General features: G+C 40.6%; 1 protein-coding gene across 1 annotated transcript in view; it reads right to left on the bottom strand.

Moving 5' to 3' along the window:
• The window catches only part of Kdm5b (lysine demethylase 5B), a 73,572-nt gene that overhangs the window by 35,218 nt on the left and 17,274 nt on the right, over positions 1–21,080 (bottom strand). Inside the window, exons 2-7 of the mRNA XM_090341413.1 lie at positions 11,311–11,388; positions 9,246–9,368; positions 7,886–8,056; positions 5,725–5,859; positions 3,423–3,519; positions 2,022–2,131 (exon numbers count right to left, since the gene is read on the bottom strand). Of these exons, the coding sequence (XP_090197539.1) occupies positions 2,022–2,131; positions 3,423–3,519; positions 5,725–5,859; positions 7,886–8,056; positions 9,246–9,368; positions 11,311–11,388 (714 nt within the window). The remainder of the gene's footprint in view (positions 1–2,021; positions 2,132–3,422; positions 3,520–5,724; positions 5,860–7,885; positions 8,057–9,245; positions 9,369–11,310; positions 11,389–21,080) is intronic.

Raw genomic sequence — 21,080 nt, 5'->3', positions numbered from 1 at the left:
CTTTATTTCCTTGCCAGTCCTTGGGAGGCACTGTCCTTGGATACGTTTTTACTCAAGGCTAGCATTCTGCCACTTGAGCCACAGCGCCACTTTCAGATTTTGCTATGTATGAAGTACTGAGGAGTCAAACCCAGGACTTTGTGCATGCTAGGCAAGCACTCTATTAACCTCTATTTAATACCAATTCAACATGGTAAACTGGGATACTTCTTTACAAAGTTTACAGAACAGCTATAGTTTAAAAAAAAACTTGAGTTGCATGTATATGCATATGTCATGTATGTGGCCACACTCCCAGCCTCTTTCCTTTTTTTTTTTTTTTTTTTTTTTGCCAGTCCTGGGCTTGAGCTCAGGGCCTGAGCACTGTCCTTGGACTTTCTCAAGGCTAGCACTCTACCACTTGAGACTCAGCACCACTTTTGGCTTTTTCTAAGTATGTGGTATCGAGGAATCGAACCCGGGTCTCTTCATGCATGCTAGGCAAGCACTCTACCACTAGGCCAAACACCTGGCCTTCTTTCCTTCTTTTTGAGGGTTCAGCCTTCAGCAAGTTCAGATAATAGAACATACAAAAGTACTTGTTTCTACTGATGCAAAACATACTTTTACAATACCAAGCACAGTGGCTCACACCTGTAATCCTAGCTACTAAGGAGGCTGGGATCTAAGGATCTAGGTTCAAAGCCAACCCGGACATTAAAGACCATGAGACTCTTATCTCCACTAGAAAGCCGGAAGCTCCAGGGATAGGGGCTGAAGAGCTCAAGGACAATGCCCAGGTCCAGAGATCAAGTCCCACGACCGAGCCACACATACACATACACACACACACACACACACACACACACACAAGAGAGAGAATGAGAGAAAGAAATCCTAGTTCTCTTTTGACACTTGTTTCAAATAGTTTTATTTTGCTTAGATAACCCTATAAACATTCAGTGAGAGTATTTTCAAGAAAATTAAAAACTCGGGTCGGGAGTTCGGCCTAGTGATAGAGTGCTTGCCTAGTATGCAACGAAGACCCAGGTTCGATTCCTTGGACCACATACGTAGCAAAAAGCCAGAAGTGGTGCTGTGGCTCAAGTGGTAGAGCCCTAGCCTTGAGAAAATCCAGGGACAGTTCTCAGGCCCAGGACTGGCAAAAAAAAAAAAGAAGAAAATTAAAAACTCTTCCCAATGAGTTATCCAATTCTGGCCTTAAAAAAAAACTTTTTTTTAAATGGTAATAATTATTAGGGAGAACTCGATGCAGTGGATATTGCAACACTCATATTCTTTTTTGATTTTCCAAGTTACTACTCAAAATTTGAAGGGGAAACGGAAGACACACATATACTCTTACAGTGGTTGTTCTTTATGTACACACACTCACATACCACATGCACATATATGACATATGCATATACACACAATTCAAATTTGTTGAGATTATAGCTGTTCTGTAAACTTTGGAAAGAAGTGTCCCAGTTTACCATGTTGAACTGGCACTGAATACAGTTTAAAACACATATCAGTTTAAAAAACAATAAACTTATTGTCTTATATTTGTGCAGGGATAAATCAATGTGTTAGCTATTGTGTATAAAGTCTTATCGATGTGAGTTTGGTTATAAGAAACTAAAAGTATTTATTTTCTTAAAAAAAAAAAAAAAAAAAGAGGGTCCGAGCACGGCCTTGTAGAGTGCTGCCCCAGCACGGACAAAGCCTGGGTTTGACCCCTAAGTCCCACATACACAGAAAACTAGAAGTGATGCTGTGGCTCAAGTGGCAGAGTGTTAGCCTTGAGCAAAAAGTGTCCAAGGACAGTGTCCAGGCCCCAGAACTGGCAAATAATAATAATAATAACAATAATAGAGAAATGAAAGAAACAAGAACGGGAGGAGAGAGGGAGGAAGGGCTCCTCTGTACAGCCAGCTACTCAGCTGAGGCCATATGATTTGAGGTCAGCCAGAGCAACACATCAGCGGGGCTTCAAGAAGGAAGGGAGAGAAGAGAATGGGAAAAAGGAGATAACTCACCGCATTGGTGGTCTTCTTAGATCGACTCTTTGGCTTTTCCTTCTCACCCTCTAAAATATAGTCTTTCTTCTCAATGGGTTCTTGCTTGATGTGGCTTTTCATTTCTTTGTCTGTAAGGAACAATGCAAAGTCACCTCTGTCCCATGCTTCCTCTGTTCCCCCTCCACCTCCTCCTCTCAAAGCATACATTCTATACAAAAATAACTTCCTATCTGTTTTCAATGTTGTAGCAATAGCACTCAAGGCCACACTTCCAACCCTTGAAATCAACTTTCTCTTGATCATGACTGGTTGACTAAATCCACCAACTTGGACTCTTCCATATAGTATATTATCTCCTTCCTGTGGTCAACCTGTTAGTCTCTAATATCCTTAGTCCCAGTAACTGAGGATTTCTTTTATTTTTAATTTAATTTTATTTTGTCAGTCATGGGGGTTGAGCTCTGGGCCTGGGTTCTGTCATTGAGCTCTTCAGCTCAAGAGTACCACCCTACCCCTTGAGACACAGTGCCACATCTGTTTTTCTAGTGGTTAATTGGAGATAAGAGTCTCACAGACTCTAGTGCCTGGGCTGGCTCTGAACCATGATCCTCAGATCTCAGCCATCTGAGTAGCTAAGATTATAGGTATGAGTCACTGCGCCCTGCAATAGCTGAGATTTTTTACTAAAAATTATTAATTATTGAACTATCTTGTGGTAAGCACTGTACTAAAGGTATTCCATAAATTTAATCCTTCAAAACAAATCATCTCAAAGATACTAAAAGAAAGCCTGCACAGTGGCTCATGCCTGTAATCCTAGCTACTCAGGAGGCTGAGATCTGAGGATCAAGGTTCAAAGCCAGCCTGAACCTGAGACTCTTATCTCCAATTAACCTCTAGAAAATGGGAAATGGGGCTTTGCTCAAGGGTAAGTTGGTAGCCTTGAGCCTTGAGCTCAAGGACATGCCCCAGCCAAGTTCAAGCCCCACAACCCACAAAAATAAAGAAAAATAAAATACTAAAAAAAAAAAAAAAAAAAAAGCATTATCCCACCAGACATTGATTTTTCATGTCTGTAATCCTAGATACTCAGGAGCGGGCAGAAAAACCAATAAGAACCAAAAGGCAGAAGTGGAGCTTAGTGCTCAGACACTCTACCACCTGAGACACAGCTCCAAATCAGTTAAATGCAATGAACTAAATTTCAAGGCAGCAACTAGCTGCACTGACTCTTAGCAACTGGCATTCCTAATGTGCATGTTTATGTCTGTCTCTTACTGGACAGGTAATTATGAGAATTAACTGAGACTTCCTTTCTCAAATCCCAATCAAGTACTTACTAGTAAGTACCAACTGTTCTAGTGTACTTAATGTTTTCACTTGTTTACTTCTATCTTTTTCACAGATAAACTTTCTTACCACTTTCATACTTTGGAGTTGAACAACCCATTCGGCGTCTCAAATTATGAGTCCTGGATTCTGTTGTCTCTTCTGGTTCTATTTTAATATTCATAGCCTAAAAACATTTTTAAAAAAAGTTGTATACATAAATACATAAAGAAATCTTTTAAAATTCCGATTGGAATTACAAAGTGATGATGATCTTATAAAATTTATCTCTTAAATCAAAGAATTTAAAACATGCTTCTTGGGCCAGGAAGTGTGGCCTAGCTTGCCTAGCTGTACGAAGCCCTAGGTTAGATTCCTTGGTATCACATACACAGAAGAAGAAGAAAAAAAAAAAGCCAGAAGTGGTACTGTGGCTCAAATGAGACTGCTATCCTTGAGAAAGCTCAAGGAGTGAGCCCAAAACAAAAACAAACATGCTTCTTTCTCCCTTGAGGAGATCTTATCTAGAACTATCCATTTAAGGCATGGTATCTTGGAAGCTAGAAGAATATTCTCTACCATTGTAGATTAAAAACTAGAAGGAAAAATACCAGCAATAAATTACAAAAAGTGTTACTACTATTCAAATGGAGATCAACTCTCATACTTCCTAGAAGGATCTGGGTTCTAAATGCTTGATTACATTTTCACAAAACAGTGAAATACCACAGTTCCATTTGCTTCTAAGATTTTGCTGACTGCTTCTAAGTCTACCATTTTTCAGAAACCATTATTACAGTTTTTTTTTCTTTCTTTTTTTTTTTTTTTTTTGCCAGTCCTAGGCTTCAGCTCAGGACCTGAGCACTGTCCTTGGGCTTTCTCAAGGCTAGAGCTCTACCACTTGAGCCTCAACACCATTCCAGCTTTTTTCTATGTATGTGGTACCAAGAAATCGAACCTGGGTCTTCATGCATGCTAGGCAAGCACTCTACCACTAAGCCAAACTCCCGGCCTCAGTCTTTCTTTTTTATTTATTCTTTTTTTTTTTTTGGCGGTCATGGAGCTTCAACTCTAGTCCTGGGCACTGTCCCTGAGTTCTTCAAGCTCAAGGCTACTACCCTACCCCTTGAGCCACAGTGCCACTTCTGGTTTTCTAGTGGTTAACTAGAGTCTCACAGACTTGAGTGCCTGGACTGGCTTTGAACTGTGGTCCTCAGATCTCAGTCTCCTAAGTAGCTAGGATTACAGGTGTGAGCCATCGCCCCCGGCTAACATCATCAATTCTTAAGGCCTCCCTTCTCACTAAAGATGGCTTAGATAAGCCAGCCTGCTCTCTTGACTGGCACATACTGGCAAAGCCATTTTAATGGACTGCATAATGAATTGTATGTAGAACATACTTCCTACTCTGTGGTATGTTATTTCCCACATGGACACAGTCCTTACCATCAGGTGTCATCAAAGAGACTAGGCCCCAGACGACTAATATCTGACACACACATGGAAAGGTCAAGGGTATGTGCAAAAGCAACTTATTCTTAGACTAATAAGCATTACATGACCATATTTACACATAGCCATACACATAACTCTACATATAACTTTACACATAGCTTTATACATACCCACATTTCCCTATTCTGAGATAACTATCTAAAACTTAGTTCACCTACTTATTTCTTCTGCAAATAGAATGGCTGATAGAAAGCTCTGCCAGCGATTATGAAAAATCCAGAGACCCACTTGGAAGCTTGATCACTGCAATAAGGCTTCTCAGCTCTAAATCCCTCTGTATGCCTTTGCCAAATCCTCAAACTTATAGAAAGTCTTCACATCTCTAAGTGTGGAACAAGGTGAGAAAATTCCCCCCTTTTCTCATGAGAAACTTCCAAGCAGTCTTTCAGTCTTGATTTTCTTTGTCACTTTTATTTTTTTATTTAACCTTATTTAATACCACTTCACGTTTCTCAATCTTCTTTCTCTGTCTGTCTGTCTGTCTGTCTGTCTGTCTTGGCATTTAGTTATTTTCACCAATTCCATGAGGCTTTTCAGTAAATCTAAGAAAAATGGCTTTCACTATCATCTTCTAATCTTTCGGATTAAAAAAAAAAAAGTACCAAGTGATCTAAATAGAAGCCCAGGGCAGCACTGAATTCTTCCTCAGGCTCTGACTAGTAACAGTAGGCACCACAAAACCAGAAAGCTCTTCAATTGCTTTGCCTTTGTGGGTGCAAACTCCTCCTCCTCATGCAAAAGCTGGACAGCACAAAGCATCCCTTTGTGAGATTAGCAAGACTCTCAAGTACAAAGAGCAACGTGTGAGAGAAAGCAATGCGGGACAACAACTAGTCTTGCAGCTCAGAGTTCCTCAAAATCAGTCTCAGGGTCTTACCTCTGCCCTCATGCGTTTTGCTCGTCGGGCTGGAGGACAGGTTTCCGAGGGCTGCACAGACTGCCTCTGGGGAATATCGTGGGGCTTGTATTCCTTGTCCTTGGTGTCTGTGCTCAGACTGGGCTTCTGTAGACACTGGAAATAAAACACAATTAATTGCAAAGATGAGTTTCCTTTCTTAAGAAATGAATCTTAAGCTGGGTACGATGGCTCAAGCCTATAATCCTAACTACGTAAGAGGCTGAGATCTGAGGACCATGGTTCAAAACCAGCCCGGGCACTAAAGTCCATGAGACTCTTTATTTCTAGTTAACCACTAGAAAACCAGAATACTGTGGCTCAAGGGGCAGAGCGGTAGCCTTGAGCTGAAGAGCCCAGGCCCAGAATCCAAGCCCCACAACCGGGAAAAAAAAATCTCAACACGTTCATTGTTCTATTTCACACATGGAGATAAATCACTGTGATCATATGTATCCCCCTCGCTGCTCCTTAAGTGTGCTCTAATTGTACCAAAACAAAGTCTTAGTACTAACATTTCAGATGTGCATATAGTATGTTTTTCTCAGAAAAACTCTCCATTGCTTTCTATTCTCCCTCCCTCTTAATCCTCTACTGACCAGCAGCTTTCCTTGAAGTTCAACCTTATGTCGTCTTCATACATGATAACAATGGATTTTGAAATTCTGCCCCTTCTATCTTTCAAAGCTCATCTTTTATTTTTTTTTTGCATTTTTTATTGTAATTAGTAAAAGGGTTACATGATATTTGCCAGATAGAAGGTGCATTAATTCACGTACATTGATACCCTTTCACATGTCTTGGTACCCATTTCCCTCCCCCCCCTCACCCCAAAGCTCATCTTTTAATATCTAGTCTTTTCAGATTATTTATTGTATAAATGCTTTGTGGGGGGGCGGGAATCCTGGAATTTGAACTCAGAGCTTGTACTTGCAATACAAGAAGACAGATAGATACTCTACCACTAAGTCATAGCTCTGGCTCTTCACTGATTTTCCCCAGACTGGCCTAGCACAGAAATCCTTCTATAACTGGGATTATAACAGGTATAATCACTGGCTAACTACATAGATAGGAACATTTCTAAAATGTTGCAACTCATAGAGCAGATAATACTCTCTCCCCTTATTCACTGTAACCTCCTTATACTCAGGAAGAATTCAAGGAAAGAAAATTAACCTATCTAGGGAACAGTATCAGGCAGATTATAAAACAGAGGCAAAGGTCTGATGTTGGCACATGCCTGTCAAGAAAAGAAGCACAAAGGTTCTCCCCAAGTGTTCTAGTGGATTCACAGACCTTTCATTTGCACTCCACCATGAGTCAACCTGAATATTGTACACTAAAAAACAAACAGAGGGGCCAGGAATTTGGCCTAATAGTAGAGTGCTTGCCTAGCATGCACGAAGACCCTGGTTTGATTCCTCAGTACCACATATGTAGAAAAAAGCCAGAAATGGTGCTGTGGCTCAAGCGGTAGAGTGCTAGCCTTGAGAAAAAGAAGCTCAGGGACAATGCCCCAGGCCCTGAGTTCAAGCCCCAAACTGGCAAAAATAAGTAAGACAAATAGAAAACCTGTGGGGTGGGGACGTAATTCAGTGGTAAAACGCCTACGTATCTAGTGCAAGTGAGAGGGACTAGGATTGATTCTGGCATTGCAAAACACACGCATATACACACATGTGCACACACGCACTTTCTGAACAGCACCTTTTTTTTGTAGGCTAAAAAGGAAGATAAAAAAAATTCTAATCCTGCCGAGCATGCCTATAATCCTAGCTACTCAGGAGGCTGAGATCTGAGGATCATGGTTCTCTAAAAGCAGTCAGACTCTTATTTCCAATTAACCACAGAAAAGTGGGAAGTGGCAATGTGGCTCAAGGGGTAGGGCAGTATTCTTGGGCTGAAGAACTCACAGACAATGCCCAGGCCCAGAGTTCAAATGCCACAATCAACAACAACAAAAAATTTAATCCTCTGATCATACAAAATATTATTTATCAAAATAAGCTCCAGGAAATGAAACCAAGAGGGTTTTTCTTCTTCCCTTCTTGTTCTGTTAAGTGTATCTCTCTTCGTGAGTATCAAGGCAGGCACAGAAGTAGAGGAACCAAGGATGAGCAGACACAGTGTGGGTACTCACCCTCAAACTGTCTCCAGACAGGAATAAGTTGTAGGGGTTAAGGATTCGCTCATAATGTCCTCTGATGTGTGAGCCCACAGCTTTGCCAGGAGCAAACCCCATCTTGGTAGCAATTTTGGTCCACTTTCTATCTTTGCAAACCACTGCAAATCCACCTTCCTCTGCAACTAACTGTGAAAACAGCAAGAAGAAATGAATGATTAGAAACACATAAACCAAAATTGTTTCTAACTACTTCACACTTAGGTATTAAGTATTACTCCAAGATCTAACTGTTCCCAGATATGGTTATGTTACAGCTCAAGGCTACCACCCTACCCCTACCCTTGAGCCACAGAGCCAAGTCGGGTTTTCTAAAGTCTCACAGACTTTAGTTCCTGAGCTGGCTTTGAACCACAATCCTCAGATCTCAGCCTTCTGAGCAGCTAGGATTACAGGCCTGAGTCACCAGTGCCTAGCCTAAAAGTACTTTTTACAGCATGCTCTGTGAATACTTTGTCCCTGACAAGGCTTCCTCTCAATTCCCCAAAGCAGCCACCTTAGTAAAGCCAGGTAAACAGTGAAGTCTCTACCTAGTACCTGGTCCTACCCTCCGGTCCCTCAGGATTTCCATAAGCCACAGGGGGTGCAAAGCCTGTTGTCAGCTATGCCAGAAAGAATGAAGCCCTCAAGGTTAGAAAGAATCACAGACTTCTCAGCTCCATTCATTTTTTTTAAATCTGTTTTATTCTTTATCTGACCTAAAATGGAAGGATTGCTTCACAGAAAATTACTGTGAAGCTTTAAAATGTAAAAAACAAAACAAACCCACAGGTGACAGAGAGAGGTGCCAGTAGCTCACACTTGTAATCCAAGCTATTCAGGAGGATTACAGTTCAAAGCCAGCCCGCCCAGGTAGGAAAAGTCTGAAGTTTCTTGTGTGTGATTTTTTAAATTAACTTTATTATAAGAGTGAGGGGTTATGGCTACATAAGTAAGATAATGAGCACATTTCTTGCTGAACTCATTCCAAACTCATTACCGTGAGATTTTTATCTCCAATTAATGGCAATATAGCTAGAAATTGATCTCAAGTTGCAGAATACTAGACTTGAGCACGAAAGCTCAGAGCAGTGGCCAAGGACCTGAGTTCAAACCCCAGGACCAGTCCAAAAACAAAAACAAAGCAAAACAGATGGCAGGAAAAATAGTCTATGAGATCTCCAGAACATAGGGAGTACTTTCTCCACATTAATCAACACAACTGAAAATCTCATTTTACATATTTCAGACAGCAAGCATTTTTAAGACCAAAAAAAAAGAGCAAATGTGTTCTTGTCAGAACAGTATTAAATGAGACTGATAGTCATTAGTCATTTACCTTATTTAGCTGGAACAGGTCCAAGATCTTCCTCTCCACATGTGGAATTTTCAGAGTGCTACCCTGTAACTCCCAGTACTTTGCAATCTGGTCCAGGAAATTCAACTTTACACGAGTTTGAGCCTAAAGGACAAAGAACTACATTTTAACCACAAACTGTTTCTTTTTTTTCTTCTGTCTAGGTCGGCCTCGATTTGTAGACTCAATTAGTCCCCTAACATGGCCTCCCCCAACCTTCTGAGACTACGAAGTAAAGCTGCTGAATGCGGCACGCTCTTTCACAGCCCCTGCCTGTACCCATCCCATGTAGACTTTTTTCTTAGAATATTTAAATACAAAGCTACATTCTAAATAAAATAGAAGAAATAATCAAAAGTGTACTAATTACACATTAACGAAACATACTCATGTGCCAGGCAGAGTTAAATGCTTACAAGCCTTACCATAACATTTAGAACTGCTTCAAGCATAATTTCACAATATTACTTAAGATTATGACAATGATTCTACATGCTAGGTTAGTCTCTTGCAGCTGGATGGTTCAAAGTTCCTTCGGAGTAGAAATTTTCTTATTTCCTCAAACAAATCTAAAAACAGAATTGCAATAGTACTTCTACATATTAACAAGCCCTGACTATTCTCTATGAGCCATTTTTCCTTCCTATTCTAATAAAATATTAAGCCTGACAGTTTGAAGACTCTAATCTTGCAAACAAGACCAAAAGATCAGTGTGTTTAGATCAGTATCCAGATGTGCATCACCACATCCAAGAATGCTAATACATATCTACTATTTTTTTAAGATTAACTTGAAATTTGAACATATACGGTAAAAGCCTTAAAATACAAATATTAAATGTGATCATCAATGTCTACAGAATTCCATTTGTTCTATTTCACATAAAAATATTTGATTCATGGGGCTGGGAGTTTGGCCTAGTGGTAGAGTGTTTGCCTATGAGGCACAAAGACCCAGGTTAGATTCCTCAGTACCATATATACTCGAGGAAAGCCCAAGGACAGTGCTCAGGCCCTGAGTTCAAGCCCTAGGGCTGGAAAAATAATAATAATAATAATATTTGATTAAAGCCCAGTACTGGTGGCTCACACCTGTAACTACTTAGTAAGCTGAGATCTGAGGATTGTGGTTTAAAGCCAACCTAGGCAGAAAGAAAGTCTATGAGACTCTTTTTTTTTTTTCTTTTGCCAGTCCTGGGCTTTAGCTCAGGGCCTGAGCACTGTCCTTGGACTTTTCTATGAGACTCTTATAACCAGCAAAAACCAGAAGTGCCACTGTGGCTCAAAGTGGTAGAACACTAAGCACTAATGAAAAGGCTCAGGGACAGAGCCCATGTCCTGAATTCAAGTCCCACAAACAACCAAAAAATTTTAAAAAGATTCAGTGTAGAAACACACAATATAGCTCAATATTTAAATTGGATCAAATTTGTAAACAGTAATACAACAACCTGAATCTGTTATCAATACATGTGTATTCCTCATTCTTCCTTGGAAAACTAAATATATTATTAAAGTCTAAGTTATGTACTTAAAGAATATCAAGGCTGGGCCGAGAGTTTGGCCTAGTGGTTAAAGTGCTTGCCTAGCATGCACGAAGACCCGGGTTCGATTCCTCGGTACCACATACCTAGAAAAAAACCAGAAGTGGTGCTGAGGCTCAAGTGGTAGAGCTCTAGCCTTGAGAAAGTCCAAGGACAGTGCTCAGGCCCTGAGCTCAAGGCCAGGACTGGCAAAAAAAAAAAGAAAAAAGAATATCAAGGCTGCCAGTTTATTGTATGATCTTCAAAGTAGATTCTCTGCAAAACCTAATTCTAGGGATAACATCTAAATGTAGGATGGTTTAGGTGCATCAATTAGTAAGCCAAAACCCAGAGTTTTTAATGAAATGTGTTCTCCAATATCCTACCATCATTGTTTTATTATGATTACAATGATCAACCCTACCTTCTCACTAAAATCAGACTGGTGGTGAAGTCTCTTCCAGGAGACCATCTCTAGAACATGGACAACAACAGAACCGACAGGACCCCACCAAGGGCATTACCTCCAATTCATTCAGCCTCTGGATACGTGGAGTAAAATGAAGTTTATCAACATCACATGCAAATGGTGGCTGCCAATCCTAGAAGAGACCAAGAAGAGCTCTTGTCAGAAGAATTTGTAATTGCTACAATCAAGTTTATATATACCTATCTCTTAACCAGTCAAAACTATTTAAAACAGAGAGTTTACCAACCTGTGTCGATTACATCAGTAACTAGAAAGTGTACCATCTCCTTCCCTAATGAATGCTAGCTACATCCCACATGTACCCCCCCTCCCTTCCCTTCCCTGGCCTAGCAATGTCACTGAGCCTAATCCTCTGCTGTAAAGTCAAAAGGTTGAGGGGGACCAGGTGCCTATAATCCTAGGTATTCAAGAGACTTGAGATCTCAGGACACAGTGGAAAGCCAATCTAAACAAGTCAGAGATTAACCATCAAAAATCTGAAAGAGGAGGTGTGGCAGAATCCATAGAGAACCAGCCTAGAGTGAAAAGGCCAGGAGGAATTTAATGTCCTGAGTTCAAGCCTTGGTATCAGCACCAGGGGGGGAAAAAATGAGAGTGTAAAGAAAGAATTGACATCCAAAACCTTTTTCTTTTTTGAAGCGACTCCTGACTTCAATAACTACCTCTCCATCACTTTAGACATACACTGTCCCACTCTCAAGTCAATTTTTTTCATATATTTTTATTGTAATTAATAGAAGGGTTACATGGTATTTGCCAGATAGATGGTGCATTAATTCCCATACATTGATACCCTTTCACATGTCTTGGTCCCCATCAAGTCAATTTTTATAATCATTCTGGTCTCTAGTGAATCCCATTACCGTGGAAGAGTCACTGCCATGAGGGAATGATCAGTTTAGCAAAAAACAAAAAATATGTACAAATTATTAGCTGAATATGTAGGAAATGTGAAACAACTGCTCACAATAGGGAGAGGTGATGAGAGCACTTGCCTCACAAGTACAAGGCCCAAGGTCAAACTCCAGTACTATATTCGTATTCGTAACTACGCACAATATGGGTATAGTTGAAGGTATAAAATGTATGCATTTGGGCTGGGAATGTGGTAGAGTGCTTTCCTAGCGTGCACGAAGCCCTAGGTTCCATTCCTCATTCTTCAGTACCATATAAACAAAAAACCAGAAGTGGCGCTGTGGCTCAAGTGGTAGGGTATAAGTTCCAGGACTGGCAAAAAAAAAAAAGTATGCATTTTTCACAAGTTTCATTTGGGATAATGAAACATTCTAGAGATGGACAGTGGCTGCAGTTGAACAGTAATACGGACATACTCACAGTTCCCTTCATCAGACACTTAAAATGCTTACAATGGTAAAGTTTACATTATGTGCATCTTAATAGTTGATAAAACAAAAGAAGAAAAAGCAATTACACTGTATTATGATCTCTACTTGACATGGGAAGATTATGGGGGATTTTGTTTCCTTATCCATTTTAAATAACATCTAATATGACCTCAACGTCAGATCGGAAACCGTGAAACTGCTACATGATAAAGGAGGACAGGCAAGAATCCCAGGGTCACAACAGATTGGAGAAAGACTCGAAAATGGGACTACCTAAAAATAAAAAGTTTCTGTACAGATAAAAACATAGTCGCTAAAACAGAGAGACAGCCAACCAACTGGGAAAAGATATTCACCAACAATACATCTGACAAATGCTTAATATCCAGTATCTACAGGAAACTCAAGAAACTAATCCCCCCAAAACCCAATAAGCCATTCACTAAATGGGCAAGGGAACTAAAGAGAGACTTATCAGAAGAAGAGATTAAAATGGCAGAAAAGCATATGAGAAAATGTTCATCATCTATGGTCATAAAGGAAATGCAAATAAAAACAACCCTAAGATACCACCTTACCCCAACAAGAATGGCCAATATTTTGAACTCAGACAATGACAGTTGCTGGCGGGGTTGTGGAGAAAATGAACCCTACTACACTGCTGGTGGGAATGTAGACTAGTTCAGCCACTCTGGAAAGCAGTGTGGAGGTTTCTTAAAGAACTGAAAATTGACCTTCCCTACGACCAGGCATACCACTTCTGGGCATCTACCCTGAACATCATAATCCAAAATATGATAAGGACACCTGCTCAGCTATGTTTATCTCTGCTCTATTCACAATAGCCAGGTGGTGGAAACAATCCAGATGCCCTACTGCAGATGAAAGGATACAGAAAATGTGGTATATATATACAATGGAATTCTACATAGCCAACAGACAAGATAAAATAATGGCATTCACAGGGAAGTGGATGAATCTAGAGCGAATCATGTTGAGTGAGACAAGTCAAGACCTAAGGAACAAAAGGCACATGGTATCCTTAATATGTGGCTATTAAAGCCAAAGAGTACAAGAGCGAAGACTCAATAACTGCATACCCAAAGCTATGGACATGGTAATGGAAATATAAACATAACTATATAGACATAAAAACCTATGACTCTATAGACATAATGTTTTATTTCATAAATTAATGTTTCTATGACATACAAACCCTTAGCCTAATTTTGATTAAGTTCTAAATACTAAGTCCCAGTGATTGTAAATAGAGATTCCCTCCTTGAACACTTGTATGTTAAACTTGTCATTTAAAATATGATGTAAAAATCAACGTTAATAAATTCTTTAAAAAAATAACATCTAATATACATTATTTAGTAAATAACATATACAGATCATGAGAATAAATCATTTCACAACTAGAAAATTACTCCAGTCAGGTAAGTTGCTCATATCTGTAATTTTAGCTACTCACGAGACTGAGATTTGAGAATCATGGTTTGAAACTGGTCCAGGCAGAAAAATCCCCGAGACTCCTTCCCCCTTCCCCCCCAGACTCTTATCTCCAATTAACCACTCAAAAATTGGAGCCTGGCTGGGTGCAGTGGCTCACACCTGTAATCCTAGCTACTCAGGAGGCTGAGATTTGAGGCTCACGGTTCAAAGCCATCCTAGACACTAAAGTCCATGAGACTTATCTCCAATTAACCACTAGAAAACTGGATGTTGCGCTGTGCCTCAAGGGGTAGGGCAGTAGCCTTGAAGTGAAGGAAGGAAGGAAGGAAGGAAAGAAGGAAGGAAGGAAGGAAGGAAATAGTTTTGAAATATTCAGTGGACTTATAGCTAATTTTTAAATGGCAATGACATATTAGACTTCATTAGTTAAATACCCTCTATAATAGGATACCTAAGATCTAAAGGCAGGAGGATTGTCAAAAAGTTGTGGCTCAAGTGGTAGAATGCCTGACTAAAAACACAAGGCCCTGGCTTTGATCCCCAGGAAAACAAAGACGCAAACAAGCTTTAGGATGCCAGTAGTGCCTGCCTGTAATCCTTGTTCCTCAAGAAGTTGAAAACTGCAGAATTGTGGTTCAGGTTCAAGAAAACTCCCTCTATAGATAATCTACTATATTGGCATCCACATATTCAAACACATTAATCTTTTAATCATTCTAAGTTTAAAGCTGCCATCATCTGATCATTAGCAAATGAGAAAGAAGCTGTACAAGTTGGTTCTCTGACTCCCTGCAGACAAACAAATTAACAATCAGTGTCAAAAGCACATTCATGTTAGTTTACAATGAACACTAACTAAGAACCAAAGCACTTCTCTAATTGCATATGTTCTGGGAAAGCCAGTCTTCAGAATTAATGTACTCAAAGGACTTTGACCCAAAGACATCAAAGCTTTTAATTATCAAAAATAACACAAAAAATCTCAGTGCAAACCCCTCCCTCCAAAAATAAAATAAAATATAACCCAAGATTTATAACCTTACTAACAATTTGAAACACACAAATACAATCTAAATGACTATGTCTCATCAAATCAGTAGCTGTAGGTCAGTAATATGTCCTTAAAAATGCAGGGGGCCAAGAGTTTGGCAGAATGGTAGAATGCTTGCCTAGCATGCACAAAGGCTGGTGTTTGATTCCTTGGTACGACATACATAGAAAAAGCCACAAGTGAACAGGGCATGGTGGCTCCTGTAATCCTAGCTACTCAGGAGGCTGAGATCTGAGGATCACGGTTCAAAGCCAGCCCAGGCACTAAAGTCTATGAGACTCTTATCTCCAATTAACCACTAGAAAATCAGAAGAGGTGCTGTGTTTCCAGGGGTAGGGTGATAGCCTTGAGCTGAAGAGCTCAGGGGCAGTGCCAGGGCACAGAGTTCAAGCCCTATGATCCACAAAAAGAAAAAGGAAAAGGAAAAAAAAGAAAAAAGAAAAAGCCAAAAGTGGTACTGTGGCTCAAAAGCTAGAGTTCTAACCTTGAGAAAGCCCAAAGACAGTGCTCAGACCCTGAGCTCAAGCACAGAACAGGCCAAAAGAAAAGAAAAGAAAAGGAAAGGAAAGAAAGAAAGAAGAGGAGGAGGAGGAAGAAGAAGCAGCGGTGGAAGAGGAGGAGGAAAAAGAAAGCCCAAGGACAGTGCTCAGGCCCTGGGTTTGCCCAGGACTGGGGGTTGGGTGCGAACACACACACAAAAGTAAGTAGAACCTAGCACACAGCCACTATAAATTCCTTACAAAAAAATAAGCAGAGTTCCTACAGATGAATCCAACAAGACCAACTGCAGATCTTTGGAAAGAGCCGCATTCAGTGTCTTCCAAACAGAACAAAAGCCACCACTTGCTTCCCTCTTCCTTCCCTCAGGGTAGGCTTAGCACAACCAGCTTTAATTAACCATCCATTTGCACAAGGCTGCCCATCTAAAACTTCTTTGGTGAGCCTTTGAACACACTTGTAATATTTGCAAGACTTTCTTTAGTGACTTGAAGCCACTTCTATCATTTAAATCACAGAAGCTAAAATTCTATGCGAAATCGAAGGTGTGTGACCAGGTACTGCTGGCCCACTGCTACATTACTCAGGATGCTGAGATCTAGGATCATGTGGTTAAAAGCCCTTCCAAAAAAAATAAGAAAAGAAAAGAACAGTCCTTGAGACTGTAACTAAGCAAAAAAAAAAAAAAAAAAACAACTAGTAGAAGGCATAGTTCAAGTGGTAAAGCAACAACTGTGAGCTTGAAGCAATGATTCCAAGTCTTGACACATGGACAAAGCAGCAGAATAAAAGACCCACATTGGAATTCTATCTCCTGCACTTGGCTGGTTTTCTGGCATGAGTCTGAGTTCCAGCACCACAAAAAAAAAAAAACCTTTAGGCTCCTAATTTCTAGGAAAAGCATTTTTCTAAGATACCTTCTTCAAAGGACATCTTTGGGAAAATGAGCTGGATGAAATAAAAACAATTATAAGAACTAGAATAATGGCTAGTATGAATGAGGTGCAATGACCTGGATGAAGGTGTGGCTCCAGTGGTAGGGCATCCGCTGTAAGAAAGCTGAGTGAGCGGGGATCAGTGGCTGTAACCACCACCAAAAAGCTGCAAGTGGAGGTGTGGCTCCAGTGGTGTGTTGTATGCTGGCTCCAGTGGTGTGTTGTATGCTGGCTGCCCAGCAGATACTATTGCCCTGTGTCAAGCTCCACGTTTCATGTCATCTCAGCATTAACCCTTCTGCCTCCTGGTACATCTTCTTCCTCCTTCCTGGCACACCCACACCTCCATAGATTATAAAAAGTACAGTGTAGGGCCAGGAGTTTGGCCTAGTGGTTAAAGTGCTTGCCTAGCATGCATGAAGACCCGGGTTCGATTCCTTGGTACCACATACATAGAAAAAAGCCAGAAGTGGTGCTGAGGCTCAAGGGGTAGAGCCCTAGCCTTGAGAAAGTCCGAGGACAGTGCTCAGACCCTGAGCTCAAGCCCAGGACTGGCAAAAAAAAAAAAAAAAAGTACAGTGTAAAGCATGTTTTGTACAATGTGCACTTGAACCACTAGGCCAAACTCCTGGCCCTTCACTTTCACTTTGCTCGAAGATTTTCTCACCTTTTCCTAAAGAACTAACCAACTGGACCTGAACGAAGTATATTTTTACCTGATGGGGCTTTAAATAATTTCCTATGCAAGATATCTTGTGGCACATAAACTATACAAAAATTGCAGTCAATTTTGTTTAGATACATTTTTTTTAAAGAACTGTGGTTTATTCCGAATCCATAGACACTAACTGCATACAAATGTGGAAATGGTTTTAATAGATTTAAAATTCTCTTTGCTGTCATAGAACACTGCCAATGGATATTTTAATACTATTGAACAAATAAAAATGCTAGTGGCTCACATCTACAATCCTAGCTACATAGGAGACTAAAATCCAGAAGACTGAGGTTCAAAGCTAGCCTGGTCAGAAAAATTTGCAAGACCCCTATCTCTCCAAAGTAAACAGTGTAAAGCAGGATGGAGGCATGACTCAAGTGGTAGAACACCAAGCAACCAAGTCAAGCAAGTGTAAGACCCTGAGTTCAAGTCCCAGGACAGGAAAAAAAAAAGCTGAAAATAGAAATTCTAGGCTGGGAGTTTGGCCTAGTGGTAGAGTACTTGCCTACCATGCATGAAGACCAAAGTTCGATTCCTCAGTACCACATATGTAGAAAAAAGCCAGAAGTGGTGCTGAGGCTCAAGTGGTAGAGCTCTAGCCTTGAGAAAGTTCAAGGACAGCGCTCAGGCCCTGAGCCCAAGCCCAGGACTGGCAAAGAAAGAAAGAAAGAAAGAAAGAAAGAAAGAAAGAAAGAAAGAAAGAAAGAAAGAAGGAAGGAAGGAAGGAAGGAAGGAAGGAAGGAAGGAAGGAAGGAAGGAAGGAAGGAAGGAAAGAAAGAAAGAAAGAAAGAAAGAAAGAAAGAAAGAAAGAAAGAAAGAAAGAAAAGGAAAGGAAAGGAAAGGAAAGGAAAGGAGGAAGGAAGGAAGAAAGGAAATAGAAATTCTATCATAAAATAAAAGTAAAGCAAATTCCAGTAGTGGAACATCCTACAAAACAGTTAGCCTAGCCAGGTTCGGTGGCTCACACCTATAATTCTAGCTACTCAGGAGTCTAAGATCTGAGGATCAAGGTTCAAAGCCACCCAGGGCACTACAGACCATTAGACTCTTATCTCCAAGTAATCACTTTAAAAAAAAAAAAAAACAGGAAGTGGGGCTGTGGCTCCAGGAGTAAAGCAGTAGTAGCCTTGAGCTGAAGAGCTCAGGGACAATGTCCAGGCCCAGGGGTAGGGTGGTAGCCTTGAGCTAAAGCACTCATGGTCAGCACCCAGGCCCAGCGGTCAAGCTCCATGACTCACAAAACAGTTAACCTCCTCACAAAGAGCCTAAAGAGACAAGATAATTAAATGCACTGAGGTATCCCAAAAGGAACACAAGAACACAGTGGGGTCTTTAGTTGCACAAAGAGGAATGTGAGCATTTCTGGCTTGTGTATAATGTTATTATAAAGTGATGATGATGGTAGAATATGTGGCAATTCTCATTATCTGTCATTCTCATAAATCCAAGACTGTTCTTTAAAAAAAAAAAGTCTACTGGAAAAGATCTCTTAAATCAATTTTCATGTGTTAAAGTTTCAAAGACTTTGATTATAACAGAGAGCTCCCCAAAACAAAACAAATTTTGACTTATAACTATAAAAATGACCAAAAAGGCCTACTTCTGCGTTCTTCAGTACTTCAGTACTTCTACTGTTTTGAGTTATATGAGGACCCTATCAGCCAATGCCTACCTCAGAGGCAAAGGCTAGGTGAAGAATGAGGGCATTTTATTGAACCCTCTACTGGTTTTGTCTCAGGCCCTTCAAAGGACCTAGACAGAGAAAAATAACACAGGAAATCACCTGCTCACCATCTAGATTCATTCCTGCTTGGCAGACTCAAACTTCCCTTTCCACATTGCAGCAACAATCCCAATTCTTGGGTAGAGAATCCCCTTGAAACCATTAACACAAAAGACCTTGAAGAGCATTTGTTTATATATGGGCTGCATCCAGTTGATTCTATCACATTGAAACAGATTTTGTTTTGTTTTGTGTATGACAGTCCTGGAGCTAAAACTCAGAGCCTGGGTGCTGTCTCTGAGCTTTTGTGCTCAAAGCTGGCTCTTGAGCCACAGCTCCACTGAGGGTAAGAGTTTCGTGGACTTACCCAGACTGTCTTGGAATGGCAATCCTCAGATCTCAGCCTCCTGAGTAGCTAGGATTACAGTTCTAGCCACCACTCTCCATTCCAACAGATCATTTTAAATACATCATTTCTATACTGTTTAAAGTGCTGTTCTATTTCAAATACCTTGCACATATCTTCAACATCTAGCTTAATTAAAAGGGGTGATAGATTTTTATCTCCTGCAATCAGTCTTAAGAATATTGTTTTGGTTTAAAGTACACGAAGATACTCCAGAAGCCAAAACAGGAGCATCTCAAGTCTGGGCTACATAGAAAGATGTAAGAAGAAAGCTGCAGACATTTAAAGACTCTTGAATTCCACCAAAGGTCCCTGGTGAATACCTTGGAAACAACTGTCAAACTGGACACCAACCCTACAGAGCACGCTACCCAGTCTCTCCCTCCAATGAACTTCCCTTTCAGATTTTAAAAGCAATCCTTTCAAGTATTTTTCTTTTTTTCCCACTCACTAATTTCTTTTAGCCCTTTATGACTTTTTTGCCTCTTCCTCCTGATTGCTGGAATAACGAGTGTGCCATCTTGCCCATCAAATTAAAGAACTTGTTTCAAAGAATATATGACTTTCTAAATACTAAATAATTGGAAAAATGAAGCAGTTTCTATGTTCATCTATTATTAAATATAGAATGGTAATTAAGCCAGACACTGGTGGTTCATGCCTGTGATCCTTAGCTAATCAGGAGAGTGAGATCTGAGGATCACAATTCAAAGCCAACCCAGCTCAAGTCCACGACTGACCCTAAAAGGTAATTAAAGGATATGACATATACTTCTTTTCCATTTGGTGGGTATTTTTTGTTGCTTTAGCCAGTACTGGAGATTGAACTCAGGGCTTCACAGTTGCAATATAAAGAGCACTTGCCTGGGACTGGGAATGTGGTTCAGTGATAGGGTGCTTGCCTAGCATGCATGAAGCCCTGGGTTCAGTTCCTCAATGCTAGGTCAGCCCCAAGAAGGCGGTTCTGGAGGCTCCCCACCCCCTGGCTAAGGCTCCACCTCATTAGTACCTGATTACCTAGGTAACTGGGACACCTAGAAGCAGTCACCTTCCCCTGAAGTCACATCCTGGGGCTGCCCTGTCACCTCCCATAGCTCCAGAGACTCTGAGGTCACATCCACATCCAGTGTGACCACACCTCCCCACCCCACAGCCAGTTGGCCCCAACTGGCTGTGCAGCCTCTTCAGTAATCTGTCTCCACCAGGCATGGTTGGCGGGGAGAGGGAGGGCAAGCAGTTGGGAATTTAAAACAAATTCTCCTTCCTGCCTAAACCCTGCCTAGTGTTCTCTTTTATCAACTTAACTTAAACTTAACAGTACCACATAAACAGAAAAAAAAGGACAGAAGTGGCACTGTAGCTCAACTGATATGCTAGCCTTAAGCAAAACAAGCTCAAGGACAGTGCCCAGGCCTTGAGTTCAAGCCCCAGGATTGGCGGCATCATCATAATTGTACTCATTACTTGACTTATGAAATGGTAACACCCCTCCGTACACCTTAAATATAAAAATAAAACCATGGTTTTTAAAATTATCTTCTTTCTGCTGGGAGTTTGGCTTAGTGGTAGAGTGCTTGCCTAGCATGCACAAAGACCAGGGTTCCATTCCTTAGTACCACATACATAGAAAAAGAGCCAGAAGTGGTGCTGTGGCTTAAATGGTAGAGCT

Source organism: Megascapheus bottae, chromosome 10 (assembly GCF_031878675.1).
Source record: "Megascapheus bottae isolate mThoBot1 chromosome 10, mThoBot2.hap1, whole genome shotgun sequence".
NCBI lineage: Eukaryota > Metazoa > Chordata > Mammalia > Rodentia > Geomyidae > Megascapheus > Megascapheus bottae.
The sequence above is the reverse complement of the archived record's forward strand: the minus strand, read 5'-3'. Positions and strand labels throughout refer to the sequence as shown.